Source organism: Esox lucius, chromosome 6 (genome assembly GCF_011004845.1).
Source record: "Esox lucius isolate fEsoLuc1 chromosome 6, fEsoLuc1.pri, whole genome shotgun sequence".
NCBI classification, from domain to species: Eukaryota; Metazoa; Chordata; class Actinopteri; order Esociformes; family Esocidae; genus Esox; species Esox lucius.
Genome location: NC_047574.1, coordinates 11,379,151 through 11,401,199, shown reverse-complemented (window position 1 = coordinate 11,401,199; position 22,049 = coordinate 11,379,151). Strand labels below are relative to the sequence as shown.

The 22,049-nt window shown below is 45.4% G+C and overlaps 1 protein-coding gene across 1 annotated transcript; it reads left to right on the top strand.

The window, feature by feature from the left end:
• Nucleotides 1-764: 764 nt before the first annotated feature.
• LOC105010623 (PDZ domain-containing protein 7) lies at nt 765-21,761 on the top strand. The gene is made up of 16 exons (XM_013134207.3): nt 765-926; nt 1,185-1,564; nt 1,825-1,962; nt 2,925-3,099; nt 3,703-3,879; nt 4,168-4,315; nt 6,783-6,843; nt 9,545-10,057; nt 12,093-12,299; nt 12,573-12,745; nt 13,529-13,620; nt 13,948-14,039; nt 14,144-14,212; nt 16,309-16,947; nt 17,216-17,316; nt 19,822-21,761. Exons 2-16 carry the CDS (start codon nt 1,234-1,236, stop codon nt 19,963-19,965), a joined length of 3,060 nt encoding a protein of 1,019 aa, XP_012989661.3. The 5' UTR covers nt 765-926; nt 1,185-1,233; the 3' UTR covers nt 19,966-21,761.
• Nucleotides 21,762-22,049: the final 288 nt, after the last annotated feature.

Here is a 22,049-nt window from a genome sequence, read left to right as displayed (position 1 = left end):
AGTTTGCATGAATGCGTGAATGGAAAATGTGTGTGTGTGTTTGTTTTAAATGGATCTGCAGAATATTATTTAGGTATTTACCAAAAAAAAATCAATTGTTTGATAACGGATCAATGTGTATTGTGTGTGGACCTGTTGCGCCTTTGACCCGTTTAGGATCCTATTTAGGTCCATGTTCAGGATGTTTAGGAAGATGTCTTTTGAATCATTGTATAGCCTATCCATTTGAGCTAATGTTTCAGATTTCATGTCGCCTTTGAAGTTGTTCCCATAAAATAACTGTTGACTGAATTGTTTATGAACTTCTGAAATTGGAAAGACTTATTAGTGATGGTTCTCCTCATTCCGTGGCAATAGTGATTAGCAATTTTATTTGTACTTTGTTGACGTAATCGCTTGCCCGAGCGCTGTCCAAGGTGCTGAAGTTGTGCGATGCGCGGAATGTCTTAAAGGACACATCATTATCTATGCTGGGCAGAACTATTTAATTTATTTTATCTTCAGTTGCAATCGTTTGTTTATAATAACTGTTTATAATAACTCTGAGACAAACAATCAAGACTTAGTGACAGGTCAAGTGTATACTGTAGCTGTTTTGAAGGTGAACAATGTTTCAGAGAATATTCATTATGAAACCATACTCCCCACTACGTGACCGGGACGTTTTTAATAAAACATGAACGTTTTCGGACCGTTGATGATAGCCTATCAGACTATGTCCCGTAGGAAATCATTGAAAGTGTTTTGTTTTTTTCAGTGCAGTGCTCAGCTACATCGGGCTTTGTAGATGGCTGAACGGTGCACCGCGCCGGAGGCAGCATGTCCTTTGAGAGTGGACTCAGAGGCCCTGTGTCCTGCATTCTGGACCTGGCAACTGGAGGGTGTTCAAACACTAGTTCTGGTTTAAAAGTGACTGATATTGGAAGGTGACTCCTATGGATTTGCCTGAAGTTTATTCACAGACAGCTCACGATGGCTTCCAAGAAAAAAAACAAGGAAATACGCTTAAACTAAACAAATATTTAAGACCCTGAACTGTACCTGTATGAAATATTTTGCCACTTTTTTGTGAACCCGGAAGGATGGATTTATAATCTTAACTTCCCACAGATACATTTTTTATTGGTTGACCAAGCCAAAACCCCGCCTTACTCCCATATCTCCCACCCCCTCTGCATCTCCAGGTAAGTCCCTGGTCTGGATGAGTGTGGGAGGCAGAGTAGGCTTCTCGCCATGGCTCACTCCTCTGACTATTACAACCAGAGGGAGATGACCAACGGAGGAGGGCATTCTCAGCCCCACAATGGAGGTGGTCATCCTCATCCACACAATGGAGGAGGTCAACCTCATCCGCACAATGGAGGAGGTCAACCTCATCCCCACAATGGAGGAGGTCAACCTCATCCCCACAATGGAGGAGGTCAACCTCATCCACACAATGGTGGCCTTCAAGCTGGTGGATCCCACTCGACGAACCGCTATATGCAGAAGAAGTATCACCGCCACAGGGGCGGCAGGTCCTCACCTATGGGCAGAGTCATCCTCATCAACTCTCCTGTTGATGGTAATAATATTACTATGTCTACTCCAATCCCCACAGCACTCAGCACAGGACACTACGACCAAATCAGTTTGACGACAGGTTGTCCTGCAGTTAACGAAACCTTTTGCCTGCTGAGGTACAGACACTCATTGGTTCAGGAAAATAGCTTCACCCACACCGCACACATTTCTGCAGCAGCCAACTTGTCGTCAGACACACTGTTTCCGCAGCCGTTGACGTCAGTGTTGATCTCAGACTGCTGGTTCCCTTTGCATGCGCAGGTGGGGATGACAGTGAGGACCTCCACACCGTCACAGTGGAGAAGAGTGCAGACGGCCACCTGGGCTTCAGCGTGAGGGGGGGTTCAGAACATGGACTCAGCATCTTCGTCAGCAAGATAGAGGATGGGAGCTCGGCAGGTAGGTCCTGGAACGAAGTCAGGGAGGGGCGCATTGACCCGCCTACATGACCCCCACTGGCATTGCGGAGAAACCCGAATGATCCGTTTGTGTATGCGTGTTCTTATGGCGTCCTAGTGGTTAGGGCATCTGATGGGTCTCTTGGCTCTGTTACCAACGTGGCGAAAGCTATGTTGTTATGTCTCTGAGCCAGACAGTTAACCTTAACTACTCCTCCTCCCCTCATGACATCCCCCCAGGTCATTATTTTAATGATTAATTAATTCTTAATCAACATGCCGGGTTAAATAACTGTAAAATAAAACAAATCTATGTATGTTCATGTATTCAAATAAGTCTTCATTTAAAATATATAGCATGCTTCAGACACAGGTGCAAAACGATGTGCTTTATAGAAAAACTAAGAGAAACAATAAGAAGGCAACTAAACAAGGTCAGATACAAATAAAATAAAAATGTGCTTGAAGAAGTGATTGACTACACAGTTGAAAGCACCCTTGGGAAAAGCACACCTAAAAAGGTGCCTTTTAAGATCTATTTAAAACATGTCTACAGTCCTCTGGCTGTTCCAGTTTGGAATAAAAGAAACTGGATGCAATTTCTAGTGAAATGATCAACAACACAAATGAATAGCTTCAGGACGTATGGCAATCCTACTTTATTGCTGTCTTGTGTAGTTGCAGAGAAAAGTGAATTGTGCTCAAGTAAAACCAGAGAAAATCTTCCCTGACGTTTGCAGCTGTTTGTCTCTTCCCATTTCCACTGACAAATGCGGTGCCGTGACGATACACTCTATGGTCTCACGTCTACTTTCAGTTAGTCCTAGGATTGGGAATAGTTCAAAGGCCATTGCCAGAAGACCTGAGGGACCATACCTCAGCAAATGCAGACATTAAGACCAGGCTGAGCTGTTCTGTACGTCTCAGTGAGTGTGTGCTTTGACCTCGGTCTCTCGCCTCCAGAGCAGGCCGGCCTGTGTGTCGGCGACCAGCTGGTGGAGGTGAATGGGATCAGCTTGGAGGGCATCACCATGAGCAGTGCTGTGAAGGTTCTGACGGGGAACGCCCGGCTGAGGATGGTGTTGAGACGCGTGGGGAAGGTCCCAGGAATACGCTACTCCAAGGAGAAGACCACGTGGTGAGACCACACGCTGCACTAGCCTGACACTTCGCTCGTCAGGTTCACATTTATGTGCAACCTGATTGGTTCCAGGAAGCTTCGGGGCGGAGCCCTGGGTCTTCCAGAACCGTTGGATCAGTCCGACCATAACAACACCATGCACTGTAGTTACTGTATTGTGATTCCATATGATGTGTTTCTATTTGTGCTCCACAATCCTTTGGACATTGACACCATTATGTTTTTGTTTTATTTAAGACTTACATTTTCTTTCATGCGGTCACATCAATATAATTAAATATAGGACAGACACTAGAGTGATATCCCTGTGTGTGCATTGGTGTGCATGTCAGTGATCCTTGAGTGATGCTACAAGGTTATCCTGCTGCTTAGGGATCTTGGTTTCATGGTGCAAGGCAAGATGAATTACCTCTATGGCCTTTATGGCTATTGACTAATTGATAGGCAGACCAGAGATGACAAGGGGTCGGGGCTGCTGAGGCTGTTTGTGTTTTCTTATATATACCGTATGTTTATGAATATACTTACTGTATGAGTGTGTGTGTGTGTGTGTGTGTATGCACGTTATGTTGATGTTTTTATTGTGTGTGCTTTGTGCAGGGTGGATCTGATCCAGAGGCGCATGGTTGTGGAGGAGAGCGGGCGAACTCCGTCCGATGCCAGTTCAGACAGTGTTTTACGCAGGATCGTCCACCTCTACACCACCTCAGAGGACTACTGCCTTGGGTTCAACATCAGAGGGGGCAAGGAGTTCGGGCTGGGCATTTATGTCTCCAAGTATGTGGTCCTGGGGGAGGGATGTTTTTCCCACTGCTTGCTAGATACAGCTGCCTACTGTTCAAATTAAGTCAAAATGACAGCTGAGATATCTTGTTTATAACCTGTAAACACTCAAAATGTACTTGTGGGAGATTTCAATTAATGGAGAAACAGTGTGAACTCTGACTGGATGACAGCTATCTGAGCTAAGTATAGATGGAATATTGGAGTAGTACAAAACAAGACTGAAAAACTTGGTCAACTCGATGCCATATGCTCCTTGACATCTCTGTGTGTTGTGGTAAGGTTGGACCCTGGGGGGCTGGCAGAGCAACACGGCATCAAGATGGGCGACCAGATCCTGGCAGCCAATGGGGTGAGCTTTGATGACATCACCCATAGCAACGCAGTGGAAGTTCTGAAGAGCCACACCCACATCATGCTGACCATCAGGGTGAGAAAGAAGACTTACTGGTTTACAAACACTAATGCTTTCACCTACCCAGTCCTGTCACATCTTTGAATGGGAAGTCAATGTGTAAGGGCAGATAAAAGGAAACATCTGTCTGAAATGATTTATTTTTATTTTGAGTGCATCTCTATTCTAAAGTGGTCTTCACTTCTCTTATCACCTATCAAATACATGGGTCATTCTTGAATTACGGAGGTATTTGGGTTATGGAGGTCACACCTGCTCAAATCTAAAGCAATCAATACTTCGTAAATGATCTAGTAAATTTAAAATGATTAGTAATTTATTTATTTTACTCACAATTTTCCTTACATTATTTTACTCATTATTTTTCTCACGTTATTTTCATTTTACTCACATTCTTTTCATTTAAATTGACACCAAAGGACACTAATAATAGCTAATAATTGTATTGAAGACACCACCCTGATAACAGATAATCACTGGAATGAAAAACTATTCAAGAACTCAATTCAAGGAAGACTCATACTGATTAACGGCGTTCTCTTAAATGCATATACAGTACCTCATAGCTGATAGTGCTTCATGTCCAATAGGTTAGATCCATTTAATACCTAACAAATCAACTGGTCATGTGTGCTGTAAGTACTCAGGTACATTAATGGATGTTTCACTGCATTAAACAACACTGACTCTTGTTGCGCAGGAGAACGCAGAGAGACAGCATAGTAAAAGCAGACAGCTGGCACATGGCCCATGAATTCCTCTGTGTTTGTGTTTGTATGTTCAATGAACGTGTGTGTGCCAGCGTTCATGTGTTCTAGCATTGTTGTAATGGTCTGTAATTGAGTGCAAGGTTGTGGGCCTTTCTGCACAACAGTGGATGATGAATCCTTTAAAAGTCTCTTTTTGAATGAAGTCTTTGACTGATAGAACATCTCTTAACATGATTTGAGGTTAAGAGATGTGTGTGTGTGTGTGTGTCTATATGTGTGCGTGCTCTCAGCCCTTTGCATTCCAGTATGCTCACTTTACTCCTCTCATCTCGGGTTCTGCACGAGAAAACCTGCCAGGGAGACGACATTCATTATTTACAAGGCAGCAGGATCAGGTTATAATCAGCAGAAAGCCTCGTTTTATGTCCTTCCTGTATCCCGCTAAACCCCATTAATGGCTCAAAATCACACACATAGGAGTCGGGTAGGATTGCTAAACGCCCCCAACACCTGCCCTGACCAAGGCCCATTGTGGAAGCTCTCAGAGGGGGTTGACTGTGACTTCTCCCTGACCTTTATTCTATGGGATCTTAGAAACGGTCTGATGTGTCTTCTGTCTGAGCCCTGGTCTTCACATGGACCCGGGCTGAGTAGCAGGAGGGTCGGGAGGCCAAATGCTGCCCTGGATTTAAAGGATTATATTATTTTGGTTATATTAACTGAAAATGGAACTTCCGCTTTAACCTCCACACCTCCAAATTGGCGAGGGTTGAGGGCTGATTGGGGTTACCTGTCTTGCTCAAGGACAGGACGAGGAACTTTCAACATGCCTGCTCAGGGCTTCACTTTTAGATTATAGGTCAGATGCTCTCATTACTAGGTTAACTGCTGCCCAAGGGAGGAGTTGAAACTGAAGGACAGTCTGCCATCTTGGTTCAGAACGCCACTTTTCTCCTAAAGCTGTGTTTCTACTGTAATACAGGAAGTGTGTTTGTGTGTGTGTGTCTGTGTCAGCATGGGTGTGAAAGTGGGAGTGTTTATGTATGCATGTGTATCTGTGTAAATTTGTGTGTGTATGGTGTGTACACGTGTTCCTGTCCTCATGTGAAAATACGTAGAGGTCAGCCAAGCCCATAAAGGTCACTTGTCCCAACACACTTTTACAGAAATGAACTGTATGAACTGCCCCAGTGCCAGGATACAATACTGACACACTGGAAAGGTCACATGGTAGAAGCGTGTTCACATTCCTTCTGTCCTAAGAACAATACACAGTTTATCTTAGAACACTGTGTTCCAGGAGAGTTTGATCTACCCAACCTGAGTTGGGTTCAGTTTAGTTGATCACTGAGCTGAAAAACTGAGCCAATAGTTGACTGATTTACTATATTCAACACACCTAATATCTACGTAGAAGGAGGGCAAGCTGAAATAATTTGCTAAGACTTTAAATTATTTGTTAAGATGTGTAATAACGTCAAGGTCAATGGCAGATTGTCTAGCTGTTAAGGCATCTGACCGGTAACAAAATGTTGCTATATTGAATAGCTGAGCCGGCAAGGACAATATCCATTGTTCTGTCCTTGAGCAAGGCAGTCATCCCTAAATTGCTCCTGTTAATCTCTCTGGATAAGTTTCTGCTAAATTACTAAGGCATAAATGTAAAATGGAGGTGACGCTAATGATGGTGATGAAGGTGAGGAGGTTGATTAAGAGCAACATGATTATTATGAAACTGATAATTGTATTATAAATGTATTTAATCCTAACAGGAAGCCGGAAGGTACCCAGCTTACAAAGAGATGGTGGCTGAATACAGCTGGCTCAGCAAAAGTATGTCTCTTGTGAATGCCCCACAAACACACAATGACAATTCTTTATCCATGGAACTAATTGAACTTTTTTTGTCCATGTGTTACATGAAAGGATTTGGACTAGAAGTAAAAGAAATACGACATTAAACCCCTACTCATTGTTCCATTATATGGAATATTTCGGTTCCTTTCATGAAAGTGTCACTAATTTTAGAATCCAAATCAACCGTTATGAAGGTTGCCAGACTCTATGATAGGTGACATGACGTTTCAGGCTTAGATGGGGTGCTGGACACGTCACAAGTGCTTTCACTAAATCCCTCTGCTGTATTCATCACTGTCCCCGTATGTGATCCTCTGCTTTTTGCTTAATGTGAGAGCATCTGAAAATAGCCTCAGATTAGTGCTTTGTCCCTAGCGACAGCAGGAGTCTGGCTCACTGCACATTTTCGCCATCCCAGATGGCCCCTATCCCCTATTTGGTGCACTGTTGTGCCTTGTCCTTAGTGACTCCTCTGGGGTTAGGGGGTCGTTTGGAAAATCCTACTCTGTGTGTGATTGGGGTGGTGATGTAAGGCTACTGAGTCGTTTATGGGTTTTATACAGTTTTTTTCCTGATGCTTCCTGTAGTTGAATTGAACCCTTTGGCAACACAGTGAGTTCAGCCAGATGTCAGTCTGTAACCAGACTACATGATTGTGTCGGACCGGTGAAAAGTCTTAGTCGTGTTGAGGACTGTGTGATTTCACAGTAAACTCCCCTGACCGGATTCACTGGCAGTTATTATCACTATACCCACCGACTGTACCACATTCCACTGTCGACACATACAGTATCTCACAAAAGTGTGACAGTTTCATGTGACAACACTGAAGAAATGACACTTTGCTACACTGTAAAGTAGTGAGTGTACAGCTTGTATAACGGTGTACATTTGCTGTCCCCTCAAAAGAACCCAACACACAACCATTAATGTCTAAACCGCTGGCAACAAAAGTGAGTACACTCCTAAGTGAAAATGTCCAAACTGGGCCCAATTAGCCATTTTTCCTCCCCGGTATCATGTGACTCATTAGTGTTACAAGGTCTCAGGTGTGAATGGGAGCAGTTGGTGTCATCGCTATGAGGAATGCACTTCTAACTTTTCTCAGTTTCCTGAGAAAAGTTAGGAGATGAGGTCCTGGTCCACACCTGCGGATTTCCTTGTGTGGGGGGCCCGTTGCTGTCCCTTGTCCTTGTCCACTTGGTCATACTTCTGACCTAGTCTAAAATCAAATAGCCTCTGGATTTTGCCCAGAGAAATTTATTAATTTTTCCAATTGGACTCTTAATATCTCACCCGGCACAGCCAGAAGAGGACTGGTCACCCCTCTGAGCCTGGGTCCTCTCTAGGTTTCTTCCTAAAATTCGGCCTTCTTAGGGAGTTTTTCCTAGCCACTGAAATTCAACACTACTGTTGTTTGCTCCTTGGGGTTTAAGGCCAGGTGTCTCTGTAAAGCACTTTGTGACAACTGCTGTTGTAAAAAGGGCTTTATAAATACATTTGATTGAAATTTGATTGATCGCTTTCACACTCCCTCATACTTGTCACTGGAAGTTCATCATGGCACATCATGGCAAAGAACTCTCTGAGGATCTGAAAAAAAGAATTGTTGCTCTACATAAAGATGGCCTAGGATATAAAAAAGATTGCCAAGACCCTGAAACTGAGCTGCAGCACAGTGGCCAAGACCATACAGCGGTTTAACAGGACAGGTTCCATTCAGAACAGGCCTCGCCATGGTCGACCAAAGAAGTTGAGTGCACGTGTTCAGTATCATATCCAGAGGTTGTCTTTGGGAAATAGACGTATGAGTGCTGCCAGCATTGCTGCGGAAGTTGAAGGGGTGGGGGGGTCAGCCTGTCAGTGCTCAGACCATACGCCACACACTGCATCAAATTGGTCTGCATGGCTGTCATCCCAGAAGGAAGCCTCTTCTAAAGATGATGCACAAGAAAGCCTGCAAACACTTTGCTGAAGACAAGCAGACTAAGGACATGGTTTACTGGAACCATGTCCTGTGGTTTGATGAGACCAAGATAAACATATTTCAGATGGTGTCAAGCATGTGGGGCGGCAACCAGGTGAGGAGTACAAAGACAAGTGTGTCTTGCCTAGTCAAGCATGGTGGTGGGAGGGTCATGGTCTGGGGCTGCATGAGTGCTGCCGGCACTGGGGAGCTACAGTTCATTGAGTGAACCATGAATGCCAAAATGTACTGTGACATACTGAAGCAGAGCATGATCCCCTCCCTTCGGAGACGGGCCACAGGGCAGTACCTGTGAAGCTCTGGTGAACTCCATGCTCAAGAGGGTTACGGCAGTGCTGGAAAATAATGGTGGCCAAACAAAATATCGACACTTTGGGCCCAATTTGGACATTTTCACTTAGGGGTGTACTGACTTTTGTTGCCAGCCGTTTTGACATTAATGGCTGTGTTATTTTAAGGGGGCAGCAAATGTACACTGTTATACAAGCTGTACATTGTATTGTAGCAAAGTGTCATTTATTCGGTGTTATCACATGAACAGATATAATCAAATATTTACAAAAATGTGAGGGGTGTACTCACTTTTGTGAGATACTGTACGTCGTTTTACACAGTAAAATGAATGACAGACACGTTTAGTCTCGTCTACAGCTACCGCTTCTAAGTGAGTTCTCCTTCCTCCCCTTGCAGTGGCCAACAGCAGGCCACCTTCCTCAAAGGAATCTGACTCCTACTCCTCGGCCTCCTCCTTGTCTTCCACCCCCCTCAGTTCCCTCAGTGGTCTCTCACAGGTCCTCTTCCCCCCTGCCTTCGGCTCTGACATGGTGGACGTCAGCATCTCCACTGAGGATCGGCCCCAACTCCCCAGCAGCTCTGACCGCACAGCAGAATTCTCCATGCAGACAGACCCACCCCGTCCCACAGACTCCAGCTCTCTCCCCTCTCCTCATGGGAGGCTGGTTGCTACGGAAACCAGCCGGACACTAGGTGCCACCGTGTTTTTGAAGGACACAGCCATTAGGGGGAAAGGGGAGGGACCCGCGGAGAGGGGAAGGGCTGGAGATGGGGTGAGGGGCAAAGGCGGGATGTTGTCACCCACGGAACAGGAAATGGAACAGGACTCCCCGAAAACGGCGGTTCTCATGGCCCTGAGCAGACCAAGGAAGCCCATCAGACGATCCCAGAGTCACGTCACAGTTTCAGGTGAGAGGAGAACAGGGTGACCCAAGAGTCATGTCACAGTTATAGGTGAAGGAGCACAAGGTGACCCCAGAGTCATGTCACAGTTACAGGTGAGGAGCACAGGGTGACCCCAGAGTCATGTCACAGTTATAGGTAAGGAGCACAGGGTGATCCCAGAGTCATGTCACAGTTATAGGTAAGGAGCACAGGGTGACCCAAGAGTCATGTCACAGTTATAGGTGAAGGAGCACAAGGTGACCCCAGAGTCATGTCACAGTTACAGGTGAGGAGCACAGGGTGATCCCAGAGTCATGTCACAGTTATAGGTGAAGGAGCACAGGGTGACCCCAGAGTCATGTCACAGTTATAGGTAAGGAGCACAGGGTGACCCAAGAGTCATGTCACAGTTACAGGTGAGGAGCACAGGGTGACCCCAGAGTCATGTCACAGTTATAGGTAAGGAGCACAGAGTGATCCCAGAGTCATGTCACAGTTACCTAAGATCAGTTCATGCTCTATATGTAGTTGTTGGTCTATGTGGAATAATTCCAAAGGCCTAATATGGGACCAGAGCCACAAAGCTTCAGCTTACTGATATCAAAGTATCACAAATGGGAATAACACTCCTATACATTTTTGTAAAAAAAAAGGGATTTGGAGTACATCTCTCCCTCGATCCCTCCATCCTTTTATATTTTTGTAAATGAAATAGCCTTTAATCCTAACCCAGAGCAAATATCTACTTTGCCACACTGGAGTTCAGCTAGAGTTCAGTTCAGTGCCTGTGGCTGACTCTGTGTAACGAGATATTTCAGAGAGATCCCCTCTGAGCTGCAGTGATGGCCTGCCCACGACCTCTTCGGCCCTTCCCCTCATCAGGATGTCAACACAAACAACAACAACAACATCACGGCACTGGCTGTACAGATCAATAGTTACAGATCACCTGCTCATCTGCTTGTCCCCCTTTGTCATCAGCAACGAATGAAAGAACTAAGACTAGGTTCACACAGTATGGGGGGGGGATACCTACAGTCATTGTCATTTTGGTATTATTATTGTAGACACATCTTGATACATAAAGGAATGAAGATGAAGAACAACACTGAACTATTGAGAGCCTATCCTGACTGAGTACCACTGTTAGTCAGAAGATGGCTGCAGTGAAACTGTTTGTCAGAAGATGGCTGCAGTGAAACTGTTAGTCAGAAGATTGATGCAGTGAAACTGTTTGTCAGAAGATGGCTGCAGTGAAACTGTTGGTCAGAAGATGGCTGCAGTGAAACTGTTTGTCAGAAGATGGCTGCAGTGAAACTGTTTGTCAGAAGATGGCTGCAGTGAAACTGTTGGTCAGAAGATGGCTGCAGTGAAACTGTTTGTCAGAAGATGGCTGCAGTGAAACTGTTTGTCAGAAGATGGCTGCAGTGAAACTGTTGGTCAGAAGATGGCTGCAGTGAAACTGTTGGTCAGAAAATGGCTGCAGTGAAACTGTTGGTCAGAAGATGGCTGCAGTGAAACTGTTTGTCAGAAGATGGCTGCAGTGAAACTGTTGGTCAGAAGATGGCTGCAGTGAAACTGTTGGTGTAGAAAACACCTTTACTAGGTGGTGATGGAGTGACCAAACGTGGGATCAACCCAATTTTATTACAAAAAAAATTCTGGCGCTGAACTTTGACAGGTGATGCTCTGACATGCTTCTAACCACACATCTTATAACGTAGCCCTCGTGCCATACATGTCAGGAGTCACCTGATCGCACCCATCTATCCTAATTAACTTAATGTTTTCCTCATCTGCTCCTCTGCTCCACTGGTAATGAAGACACCAATGGTCAAGCCTTTGATCTGATCTATGGTAACCAGATATTGTGAAAGACATGGTCGTTTTCAGCTTTAAGATGATATCCTGCTGTCCCCCCTGACCACCAGAGCAGAGTGTCTCTTCAGGTCTACTGTGCAGGGGAATAGAACATAATACAGTGTGTTATGGCCTGCCAGTTAAACCCTATACACCGTGATATCACTGACCCTGATCTCTGTTCCCGCCGCTGCCTCAGAGGAAAAGAAGAAGAAGAAGAAGCAGGGGAAGGAGAAGAGCACCACCGAGGCGGAGAGCAGCAAGACCCTGCAGCGTTCCAAGACCTTTGTCAACCTCCTTTTCAGGAGAGACCGGAGGAGAGACCTGTCCGGGGACAGTGGAGATGCAGGGACGGGGGACACCCACCGGAGGCGCTCCAAGTCCGCCTCCCACCCTGCTGACAGAGGTGAGAAGGCCAGGATGGACTGACACAATGTCATGAAGGGCGATGTCTACACACATTCACATTCACAGTTTAGCAACATGAATGGGTCCTTAACCTAACATTTTTCCCAAACCTGACCCTCATCTTTGCTGTTTTATGGTTCAGAGCTAAAAAGCTGATTTCTATGTGTGTGTTTATTGACCAGTTTGAAGGATCATTGTGTGTTATTCAACATTTCCCTGGTCTCCTCCCCTTGGTCTCCTCCCCCTGATCCTCCTCCCACTGACTCCCTAGATAAGGAGAGGGGGCGTTCCTTCCAGTTACTGACCTCGCCCTGGGAGACCCGTGCTGGGGTGAAGGACAGCAGCCTGCGGCCAGGTCCTGAGTCTCTGGGACAAGTGGAGAACATGGCCAGGAAACTACTCAGTCAGGACGAGGTCACCGCAGTCATGAGACACTGTAAGCGGGTGAGTCACTAATGCCAAAATGGCCGACTGAAAGGTGGGAAAACTCATAAGCACTGTTTGCTCTTCGGAGTTAGTTCCCCACACACCGTCCGACATTGCAGGTTGGGGAGTCACTGAAACAAAACATTGGTGTGACTGAGTTGCTGCAGAGAAACCGAGCCATGTTTATCAGACACCACACAACGACCACCTGCTTGTTGATTTTCCTAGACCTTCCTAGTTTGCGTTTATGTAGTAATGAGCTAATCCTATCTACCTATCACTGTGGAACAGTTAACTCTGGGCGCTGGTCGCAGTGCAGACCCACGAGCGCCACGCTGACCGTGATGACTGTGTTCCGCCGGCGTCTCGTACAGAACACAGATTTAGCCCGCCATTTAGGATTAGAGTCAAATACCGTCCATCATCTGATCTCTGTCTGGCTCTGTCACACTTACTCGCTCCTCTACTCAGGACATGACATCATCTATTCCTCGTCTCTGATCCACACTGATGCACAGATGGAAGTCTGGCATTATTTTCCGATCTACGGTTAGGTGTATGGTAAAACTTAAGTTTATGTGAGTTTAGGTTTAGGTTTTGGAAAGCCTTAAAAAAAAATAAACAAGCCCCTAGCACTGGGATTGAACTCAACACTCAGATCCAAGTAAAGTCTGTGGGTTGAATTCAGTGAAATATAAAAGATGTAGACTAAGATTCCGCTCTCACCTGTCCAGGTGTTTCTGATGTTATAAAGGAAAACAAAGTCATTTATATCACATTAACCCTGTCTCCCTGTATCAGTTTATGTCAGAGCATGTGGTGGAGGATCTAGTCCGCCCCCTACTGGCCATACTGGACCGACCAGAAAAACTACTACTGATACGAGAGATCCGGTACGTGTGTGCTGTGGAATCATACGTAACCGCTACAATCTGTCAGTGCTTAAGTGAGCATTTCATACAACAAATCGAGTGTGTGTAGTTCAGTCCAACTGTGCATGCGTGCGTGTTTGTATGTGCGTGCGTGTCTGTGTGTGCGTGTCTGTGCGGGCGTGGGTGTCTGTGTGCGTGTCTGTGCGTGCGTGTGTGTGTGTGTGCGTGTTTGTGCGTGTATGCGTGTCTGTGCATGCGTGCGTGTCTGTGCATGCCTACGTGTCTGTGCGTGTCTGTGCGTGCGTGCATGTAGTTCCTGTCACCATGCCTTTCTCTGCTACTCCACAGGATACTGGTTGCCCCTACTGAGCTGGGTCGTTTTGACAGTATGGTCATGCCGTTTGAACTGCAGGCCTATGAAATACTGAAGAGCCGCTCCTGTGAGCACATAGCCTGGGTGCCAATCTGGTCATTATAGAAATGTCATACAACATTTGGAACTATATCAGACACATTTTTATATTTTTGTGTGTTGTGTTCTCAGTAAGGTCTCCTGCCCTGCGCTCCCCTCGAAGTGGAACCCCCCGACGACACCTCATGACCCCTGTACCAGGTGTGTGTTAATGTGTGTGTTTGTTTCTGAGTATGTGGGGATATTGTCCTCTTTCCTCTTTCTCCTCCTCAAACTCTCTCTTCTCTTGCCCTTCTGTACTCCTTCCTCCACTCTTACTTCTCCTGCCCACTCTTCTCCTCCTTCCTTCATAGCTCACCTGTCCTCCACCTTTTTACTATTTGTTTCATATCCTGTCTGTCTGACTAAAACCCATTCTCAATATTCTGGCATTCCAGATTTGGCATTTTAATTACAATGTGGTTTTATGTCTTTTATTAAACATAAAATGTATGAATTAACAAATTTATATAAAACGTCAAATTTTGTAAAAAGTGAAATGCAATTTTTTCCCCTAAACTACGGTTAGACATAGGGTTTAACTTAAGGTGTATTTTCAGGTTCAGGTTTTGGAAAGCCTTAAAACAAAACCTGTTAATTAAAAAAAAAACATAATGTTTACCAGCCAGTCAATTAAGAACAAATTATGAATGACAATACCGGCATGGTTACAATAATCCTCGTCCACAAAGCTCTAGCTAACAGCTTGTCCAATGTAACTGTAGTAGGTCCTCCGGTTTCTCCCTGCTGGACGATATTCGCCATTCATTTATCCACGTTAAGGCTACAAATCACATTAGGCTGACTTGCAAAAGTAATGCCTCCTGGAACCCCAGTGAGAGGCAGGATATCCAACACTCTGAACTCAATCACCCGCAGTCTGGGTTGAGAGTGACTGCCAGAGTGGGGAAGATGGAACGGGATCACATGAAATGGAACCGCCATTTGTGCATCCGAGTAATGGATGCACAGAGTCCAACCAGCAATGGTTTAGATTTGATTATAGAACATTGTATGTTATGTTCATGAAGCAAAACACTAATACACCAATCAAAGTACAAAATGTGCCAAAATCTGGCATTGAGTCAAACAAATGTGAATATGAACCTGCAATTGAGTAAATAAAGGCATAGTTTTGAGTGGTTTTGAGCAAACACAAATTTGTAATTTTCAAATTGCAAACTCACCAAGACTGTTTAAATTCTGCTACATTTGAGCAGAGTGCATTGATTCAACATACAATTGTAAGGCAACCAGCAGCAATTACAGTATTTCACTGAAATGGAGCCTGTCTGTCTTTTGATAATAGAAAATAAGTTGACCAGGCTATATTTATGTATGTTTTAGTCTATGTTTATGTTTTATGTGCATGCGGGCTGCAGCCTCCACACTTAAACCCCCCCGTGCTGTTTCCACCGAGCCCTGTGATTCATCTCTGGTGTCAGTTTTCCAACTCATCGTTGTGTTTTAAGAAGTGGGAGGGGCATCATAGAAATATCTCAGATTGTTGCATAACACTCTGTTAATCAAGACAAGGCACTCTTGCAAAAACGTCCACCGTGTCTTTCTGCATTATTAAAAGGCACATAGGACCAGCGCACACACACACACACACACTTACACACAGACAGGCACACACACTGTGTCATATAACTTCAATAGGAAGGCTTGTATTACGTCTCTGTGAGAAACACAAAAGCCAGAAAGCAGCCGTGCTGAGTCTTAGACATGCGTGGGCTGACTGCACAGACGCCTTGAAGCCTTTCACAAACCAAACCCATTCAACAGTCACAGTGCATGTGTATTTGTGTGAGTGTGTGTGCGTGGGGTGGTGTGTGTGTGTGTGCATTGCCTAAAAGCTTCTCAAATTCAATCTCCATTCAACAATCAAAGGCGCAGAGCAAAGGCATTCTCTGCTGCCGACACAGACGTGAATGACCCAGGCCGTCTTACACCCAAAGGTCAGGGGTCAGAAGGTTAGCCTACTCCGCCAGTGAGTTTGTGACGGGTCAGAGTGATGACCTCAGATAGAGATGGTGATTTGTCCCTGTGGTGAATGGACTCCATTTGTGTTCTGATACTGACTGACGCAAGACAACTCCCACGGAGTCACTGTCACACACAGGAAAGTTAACCAGGGCTGTCATGGTATACCACGACTACAGCCCTGCGATCCTACCGGGTATGAGCTGGTGTGTGTGCATGCTCATGTGTGAAGCCATGTACGTGTGTGTGTAACGTGTGGATTTCCCCACCAGACTACCGTGGCGGTTTCCAGCTGGTCCAGGACTCGGACAGAAACCGTCAGCTGATTGATGACCTGGAGAGGCTACGTGTTTCTGGCCTCCAGGGGGGTCTCCTGCCCCCGTCCCGCCCCTTCACCCCCCTCCTAGACATTCCCGTGGACAGCTATACCTACCACACACCCCGCTCACGCTCCCCGAGCCCCAACTGGCTCCTCACCGAGTCCCCGCACACCGTCCGACCCCAACCCAACCACTCCCCCCAGAGGAGAGACAATAGTATGTCCCGGAACTATGACAACACCTCGTTGCTGTCGGAAGATCCCACTCTGGAGGGGCGTCGGAACGGGCATGCTGGGAGGTCCAGGAGGGACCAATGGGAGGCCAGCTCTGAGAGGCGGGGAGGAAAAGGAGAGGACTACACAGAGGTCAGTGTACATGTACCACCCCTGGCTCAGGTGTTTCGCGCCCCTCCGCTTGACCGAAGTCCCGTGACGGCGAGGGAAAGGGAGGCGCAGAGCGGGAAGGGAAAGCAGGTGAATGGACATTCACCAGGACGACCACTGAGCGGTCAGCACGGACGCCAAACACCTGCCCCTGTTCAGAAGTATGACATCACTGCCGTGAACATCTCCAAGACCAAACAATCTCTGGGTGAGTGTGGTAGTCAGGAATTCACGCACTGATCTGCAGACTGCCAGTGGTCAACCTCACCAGTAGAGGTCAGTGCCTCACATGCTTATTGTTGTTGAATGACAATAGGCCTGGCAGGAATAGATGCCTTGTTTCTCTGGTGATCTTACTCCCGTGTAGATGCAGGCTTTAAGTCCTGACTAACGACTACGCTCATTAGTTCGTTGGCTGGATCAGAAGCCTTCATCAATACTGGCCCTCTGATACATTCCCCTTCCATGATCTACAGGCATCAGTATCTCAGGAGGGATGGAGTCAAAGGTCCAGCCTATGATTAAAATAGAGAAGATATTTCCAGGAGGGGCTGCCTCTACCAGTGATGTCCTGAAGGTATGGTTCACTAGGTCCTCTCTGAGATACTACGGCAGCTATGATCTGTCATGTACCACAGGAAGGTGTTTAGCAGTGAGTTTAGGTCGGTGATGTCAGAGCTCTTTTAGTCTACAGTGCCTGGATGAATAGGTTGGCTGGTGTGTGTGTGTGTGTGTGTGTGCCTGTATTGGTGTGTATTGTTGTGTGTGCTGGCTTTTGTCTAACTGGCAGCCTGTCATTATGAGTAGCTCTTCTGAGTATTAAGGAGAGAGCAGAGGTGCACACTGAGGAGTGGAGACAGGATTCTATTTCAGCCATAGACCACAGCTGTGTGTGTGTGTGTGGGTGGATGTGTGTGTGGGGGTGTGTGTTGTTGGGGGGGGTGTGAGTGTGGGGATGTGTGTGCGTAGGCACATGCATACATGAGGTGGACTTGGATAGGAAGTTCTTGGAGACTGAAAGGCTTAGCCAACACCAGATCACCAGAGTATTGGACTAAACCTGGGAGGGACTGTATCCTGATAGGATAGAAAACTCATACACAAGCTGATACACACCTTCTCAGACAAGTGTACCTTCTAACAGCTGACCTTTAACCTCTGACCTGATCCACTTGCTTTATACAGTCCCTCTTTCTGTCTGGCAATCCCCGCCGCATTACCGGTACATTACCTGTACATTACCTGTGCATTACCTGTACATTACCTGTACATTACCTGTACATTACCTGTACATTACCTGTGCATTAAGTAGAGGGATATAGACGCAGAGACAGTATGTACTCTGACACAATGTCTGCCGCTGACTCCCTGGTCCGTAACTCAGCCTAACGCCTTGCAGGCTCATAGTGTCTGTCTGAGGATTATCTCCCAAACACTTAGAACAAGATTCCTGCATCAGCCGCACATCCTGTCTGCTTGTTTCCTGTCTGATAACTGACAATGCTTTTAGCTGCCCGGTTTTGCATTTGTGTGTTCTTGCTCGCTACTCTCCCTTGATGTCAAGTGTGTAAATGATGTGTATATCTGAACCTTGTCGTACTTTTCGTTGCGTTTGTTAGTGAGCCGGTTCCCCCAGCTTTCTCTCCAATGTTTTTGTTTTGTATGACCTTTTAAACTATTTCCCCATAATTAGCAAACTTATTTCGAACATCTGCGCAGTACGTCCCAGTGGATTATTTTTAGTGTGATGAATGACATCAGCACAATGGTCTTAGAAAATGGTCAGTTGGGCAGGTGGCGATCGTGGCTTATCCTCCTATCTCTACTGTGTAATGAATAGAACTCTGCAAACTAGAGGCTTAATGTCCTGCATCATGGTTCTCAGCCCAGCCGTGTGGTCTGGGGTCTAGATAGGGATCCACCAGCACCAATGTTTTGTAATGAAAAACAATGTCCGTAGCTGAATAATCCACACAAATTGGTTTACAATACAACAATAACCACACTATTACCACGGTATTTGTGAAATTGAACCACATTAGAATGTTCATGTTTAGGGATTAAATTTTGTGGTTGATACCTAATGGCTAGAGAGAGCAAGTCATAAAGAAATGCCCATAAATGTTGAGCGCAGAGGATGAATGAGATTACATCTAATGTTCTAAATGACTATTGTTTTTAAATCACTCCTTAATCTGCTCTTTAGTTAAATGGATGGAAATCTTTTGATTCTGGCATCACAGGAGGGAAGCGGGGGCGTGGGAGGGGGTTGGGCCAGAAAACACTCACAATTGTACTGCGCAACATTCATTTCATCAGGGGGAGTATTCCAGCAGAGACTCTATGTAATGTGCACTGTGATGACTCCATTCCTGGGTTGGTAACTTCGATAGAGGCCATGTTTTACTCCAAACCTCCAGCCTAGTGATTGGGTGTGGCCCTTCAGCGGGGTTGGGTTGTGACAGCCAGGTGCATCCTTATTGTGCACCGATGACATCACAGGAAGTTCCTCTCCTCTGGGTCCGAAAACTCAGCAGTACTCTGTTCTTTTCCTGCAGGAAACCATACATTCAGTGGTTGGTTGGTGGTGTGTGTGTGTTTTTGTGTGTTCAACATAACCTTGATTTGAGGGTAAACCTTGAGCATATGTTTGTGAGGGAAATATAGATGAAGAGGATAGATAACGGGAGAGGGACAGAGCAATACAGAGAGAAAGAGGCAACGAAAAACAGCGAGAGACAGAAAACAGGGTAATTAATCTACTGGGATGAATATGGAGATTAGAGAAAATGGTGTTTAGTGCTGAGGTCACTGCTCAGAAAGAATGTATAGACCTGTGTGTGTTTGACCTCAGACACAACCTGTGTGTGTTTGACCTCAGACACAACCTGCGTGTGTTTGACCTCAGACACAACCTGCGTGTGTTTGACCTCAGACACAACCTGCGTGTGTTTGACCTCAGACACAACCTGCGTGTGTTTGACCTCAGACACAACCTGTGTGTGTTTGACCTCAGACACAACCTGCGTGTGTTTGACCTCAGACACAACCTGTGTGTGTGTTTCTCCTTCTGTGTCTCCAGGCGGGGTTTGAGCTGGTGTCGGTGGACGGTGAGTCTCTTCAGCGTGTGACCCATCTGCATGCGGTGGATGTAATTCGCCGGGCGTTCAGCAACAAGGCCAAAGAACCCATGGTGTTTGTCGTCAAGATCCCCAAAGGACCCTAACCACCACAGCTTTCTGTCAGACATGCTCCTACAGAACTAGAAGCAGGTCTACAAGGATGTCCTGAGAACCACAGATTTTTGTCAGACATGCTCCTACATAACTAGAGACTGGTCTACAAGGATGTCCTAAGGCTCATTCATTCACCCAATTTCAGACTGGAAATGAAATGCTGGTGTTTTTAGTTACCTTTTAGTTTATTCACCAAAGAGAGGAGGGTACCTCCGACACTGTCCAATGAGCTTGCTTCTCCTTTAGGACAAGATGACAATGGTGGTTTCTATAGCAAACAGTAACATACAGCTAGAACTTCACATGATACATAGAGTATGTTGTGGCTACGGTCCCATCTACGACTCCTCTGCCCATGAATATAATGCAATAAATACTATTTATCACTTTATCAAAGACCTGAATACACAGTATCCCTTTTGATATGAACTTTTGTTGCTAGATAAAAATATAAAATGTTCTCATTTTAAGGATTCTTAGCTGGCTTTTTTAACATGAACTAACTTTATTTTATGAAGAGAGAGAAAAAAAGAAAAGTTGTATGCAAACAGACTCAGTCATCCACCCACGCAACAAGCTTTGGCCAACAGGCTTTCAGGCAGGCGTTACCACCCCTCCACCATGCACACACACAACACACACATGCATACACACACACCCAACCACTTCCTGGGAGCATTTCAGTCCACAGGGGTCCTGCCAGAGAGAGATTACTATGTCCAGCGTTATGAGATTTATAGTCCAGATTAAGCCTCTGTATTATGTCAAAAGTCATAGTTGTGGTTTAGTGGATGTCTAGGGGATTAGTAGAAATGTAAAACAATGTTTTTTCTGGCCAACACACTGTGTTTCTGGAGCCGGTCATCACTTTAAAGGCTTGATTACACTGTGGACTGAGCCTGTACAGACATGTGGAGGAGTTGAAGGAAAACAAAAAGATAAACAGAAGATATGAGGGCCAGTGGTAAGGCTTGAACAAGGACTGGTGTGAGAGAAGATGGGAGAGAGGCTAGCAGAGAAGGGCTGGGGTGCTAGAACTGAGTTGAAGAGAGTTTGTGGGAGTATCCCTCTAATTTTGTGGGTTAGTCATAGAGAAATAGCTAGTACAGGAAGACAGGAGCAGGAAGAGAGGGGCAGGTAGAGAGGGGCAGGTATAGAGGGGGGCCTTTGGAAAGTATTCAGACCACTTTTGTTAAATTTTGTAATGTTAAACTGTTATTTATGACTAATTAGTAAACATTTTAGCCATCAATCTACACAAAATACCCCGTAATGACAAAGCGAAAACATGTTTTTAGAAATATATGCCAGTTTTTCTTGAGATGTCCTTGAAAAATGTATTCCATCTGTGGCAAATTTCATTGGTTGGACCTATCTATATAAGGCGCCACACTTCACAGAGCGAAAACCAAGCCATGAAGTTCAAGGAACTCTCCTTCAACCTCCAAGATATAACTGCGTCATGATATTGATCTGGGGAACATGAAAATATTGCTTAAGTATTTGAAGTTTCCAGGAGCACAGTGGGCTCCATGATTGTGAAATAGAAGAACTTTGGAACCACAGCAACTCTCCCAAGAGCTGGCCGTCCACAAAAACCAAGTAACCAGGCAGTAAGGGCCTTGGTTTAACAGAGCTTCAGAGATGGGAGAACCTGTCAGAAGGACGACCGTCTTTGCAGTGCTACATGAATCAGGCCTTCATGGTACAGTGGCTAGACACAAGCTACTTACTGCCAAAGGCACTTCTACAAAGTACTGAATAAAGGGTTTGAGTACTTACAGTATGTACATGTGATATTTCAGTTTTTTATTTTCAATTGGCACATTTTCTAAAAACCTGTTTTTACTTTGTCATTATGGGATTTTGTGTTTAAGTTGATACAATAATATTTCTACTAATAATTAGAAATATAATCAATTATAAATTAAGCCTATGACACAACATAATGTAGGTAAATGGATCCTGAACATTTTCTGAAGGCACTGTATGTGAACATCTTGCGGCTCACAAATTCCACCGCAAAGCTAAAGGGTAGTTTGCTCCCTTTCTGCCCCTTTCTCATACACCTGGA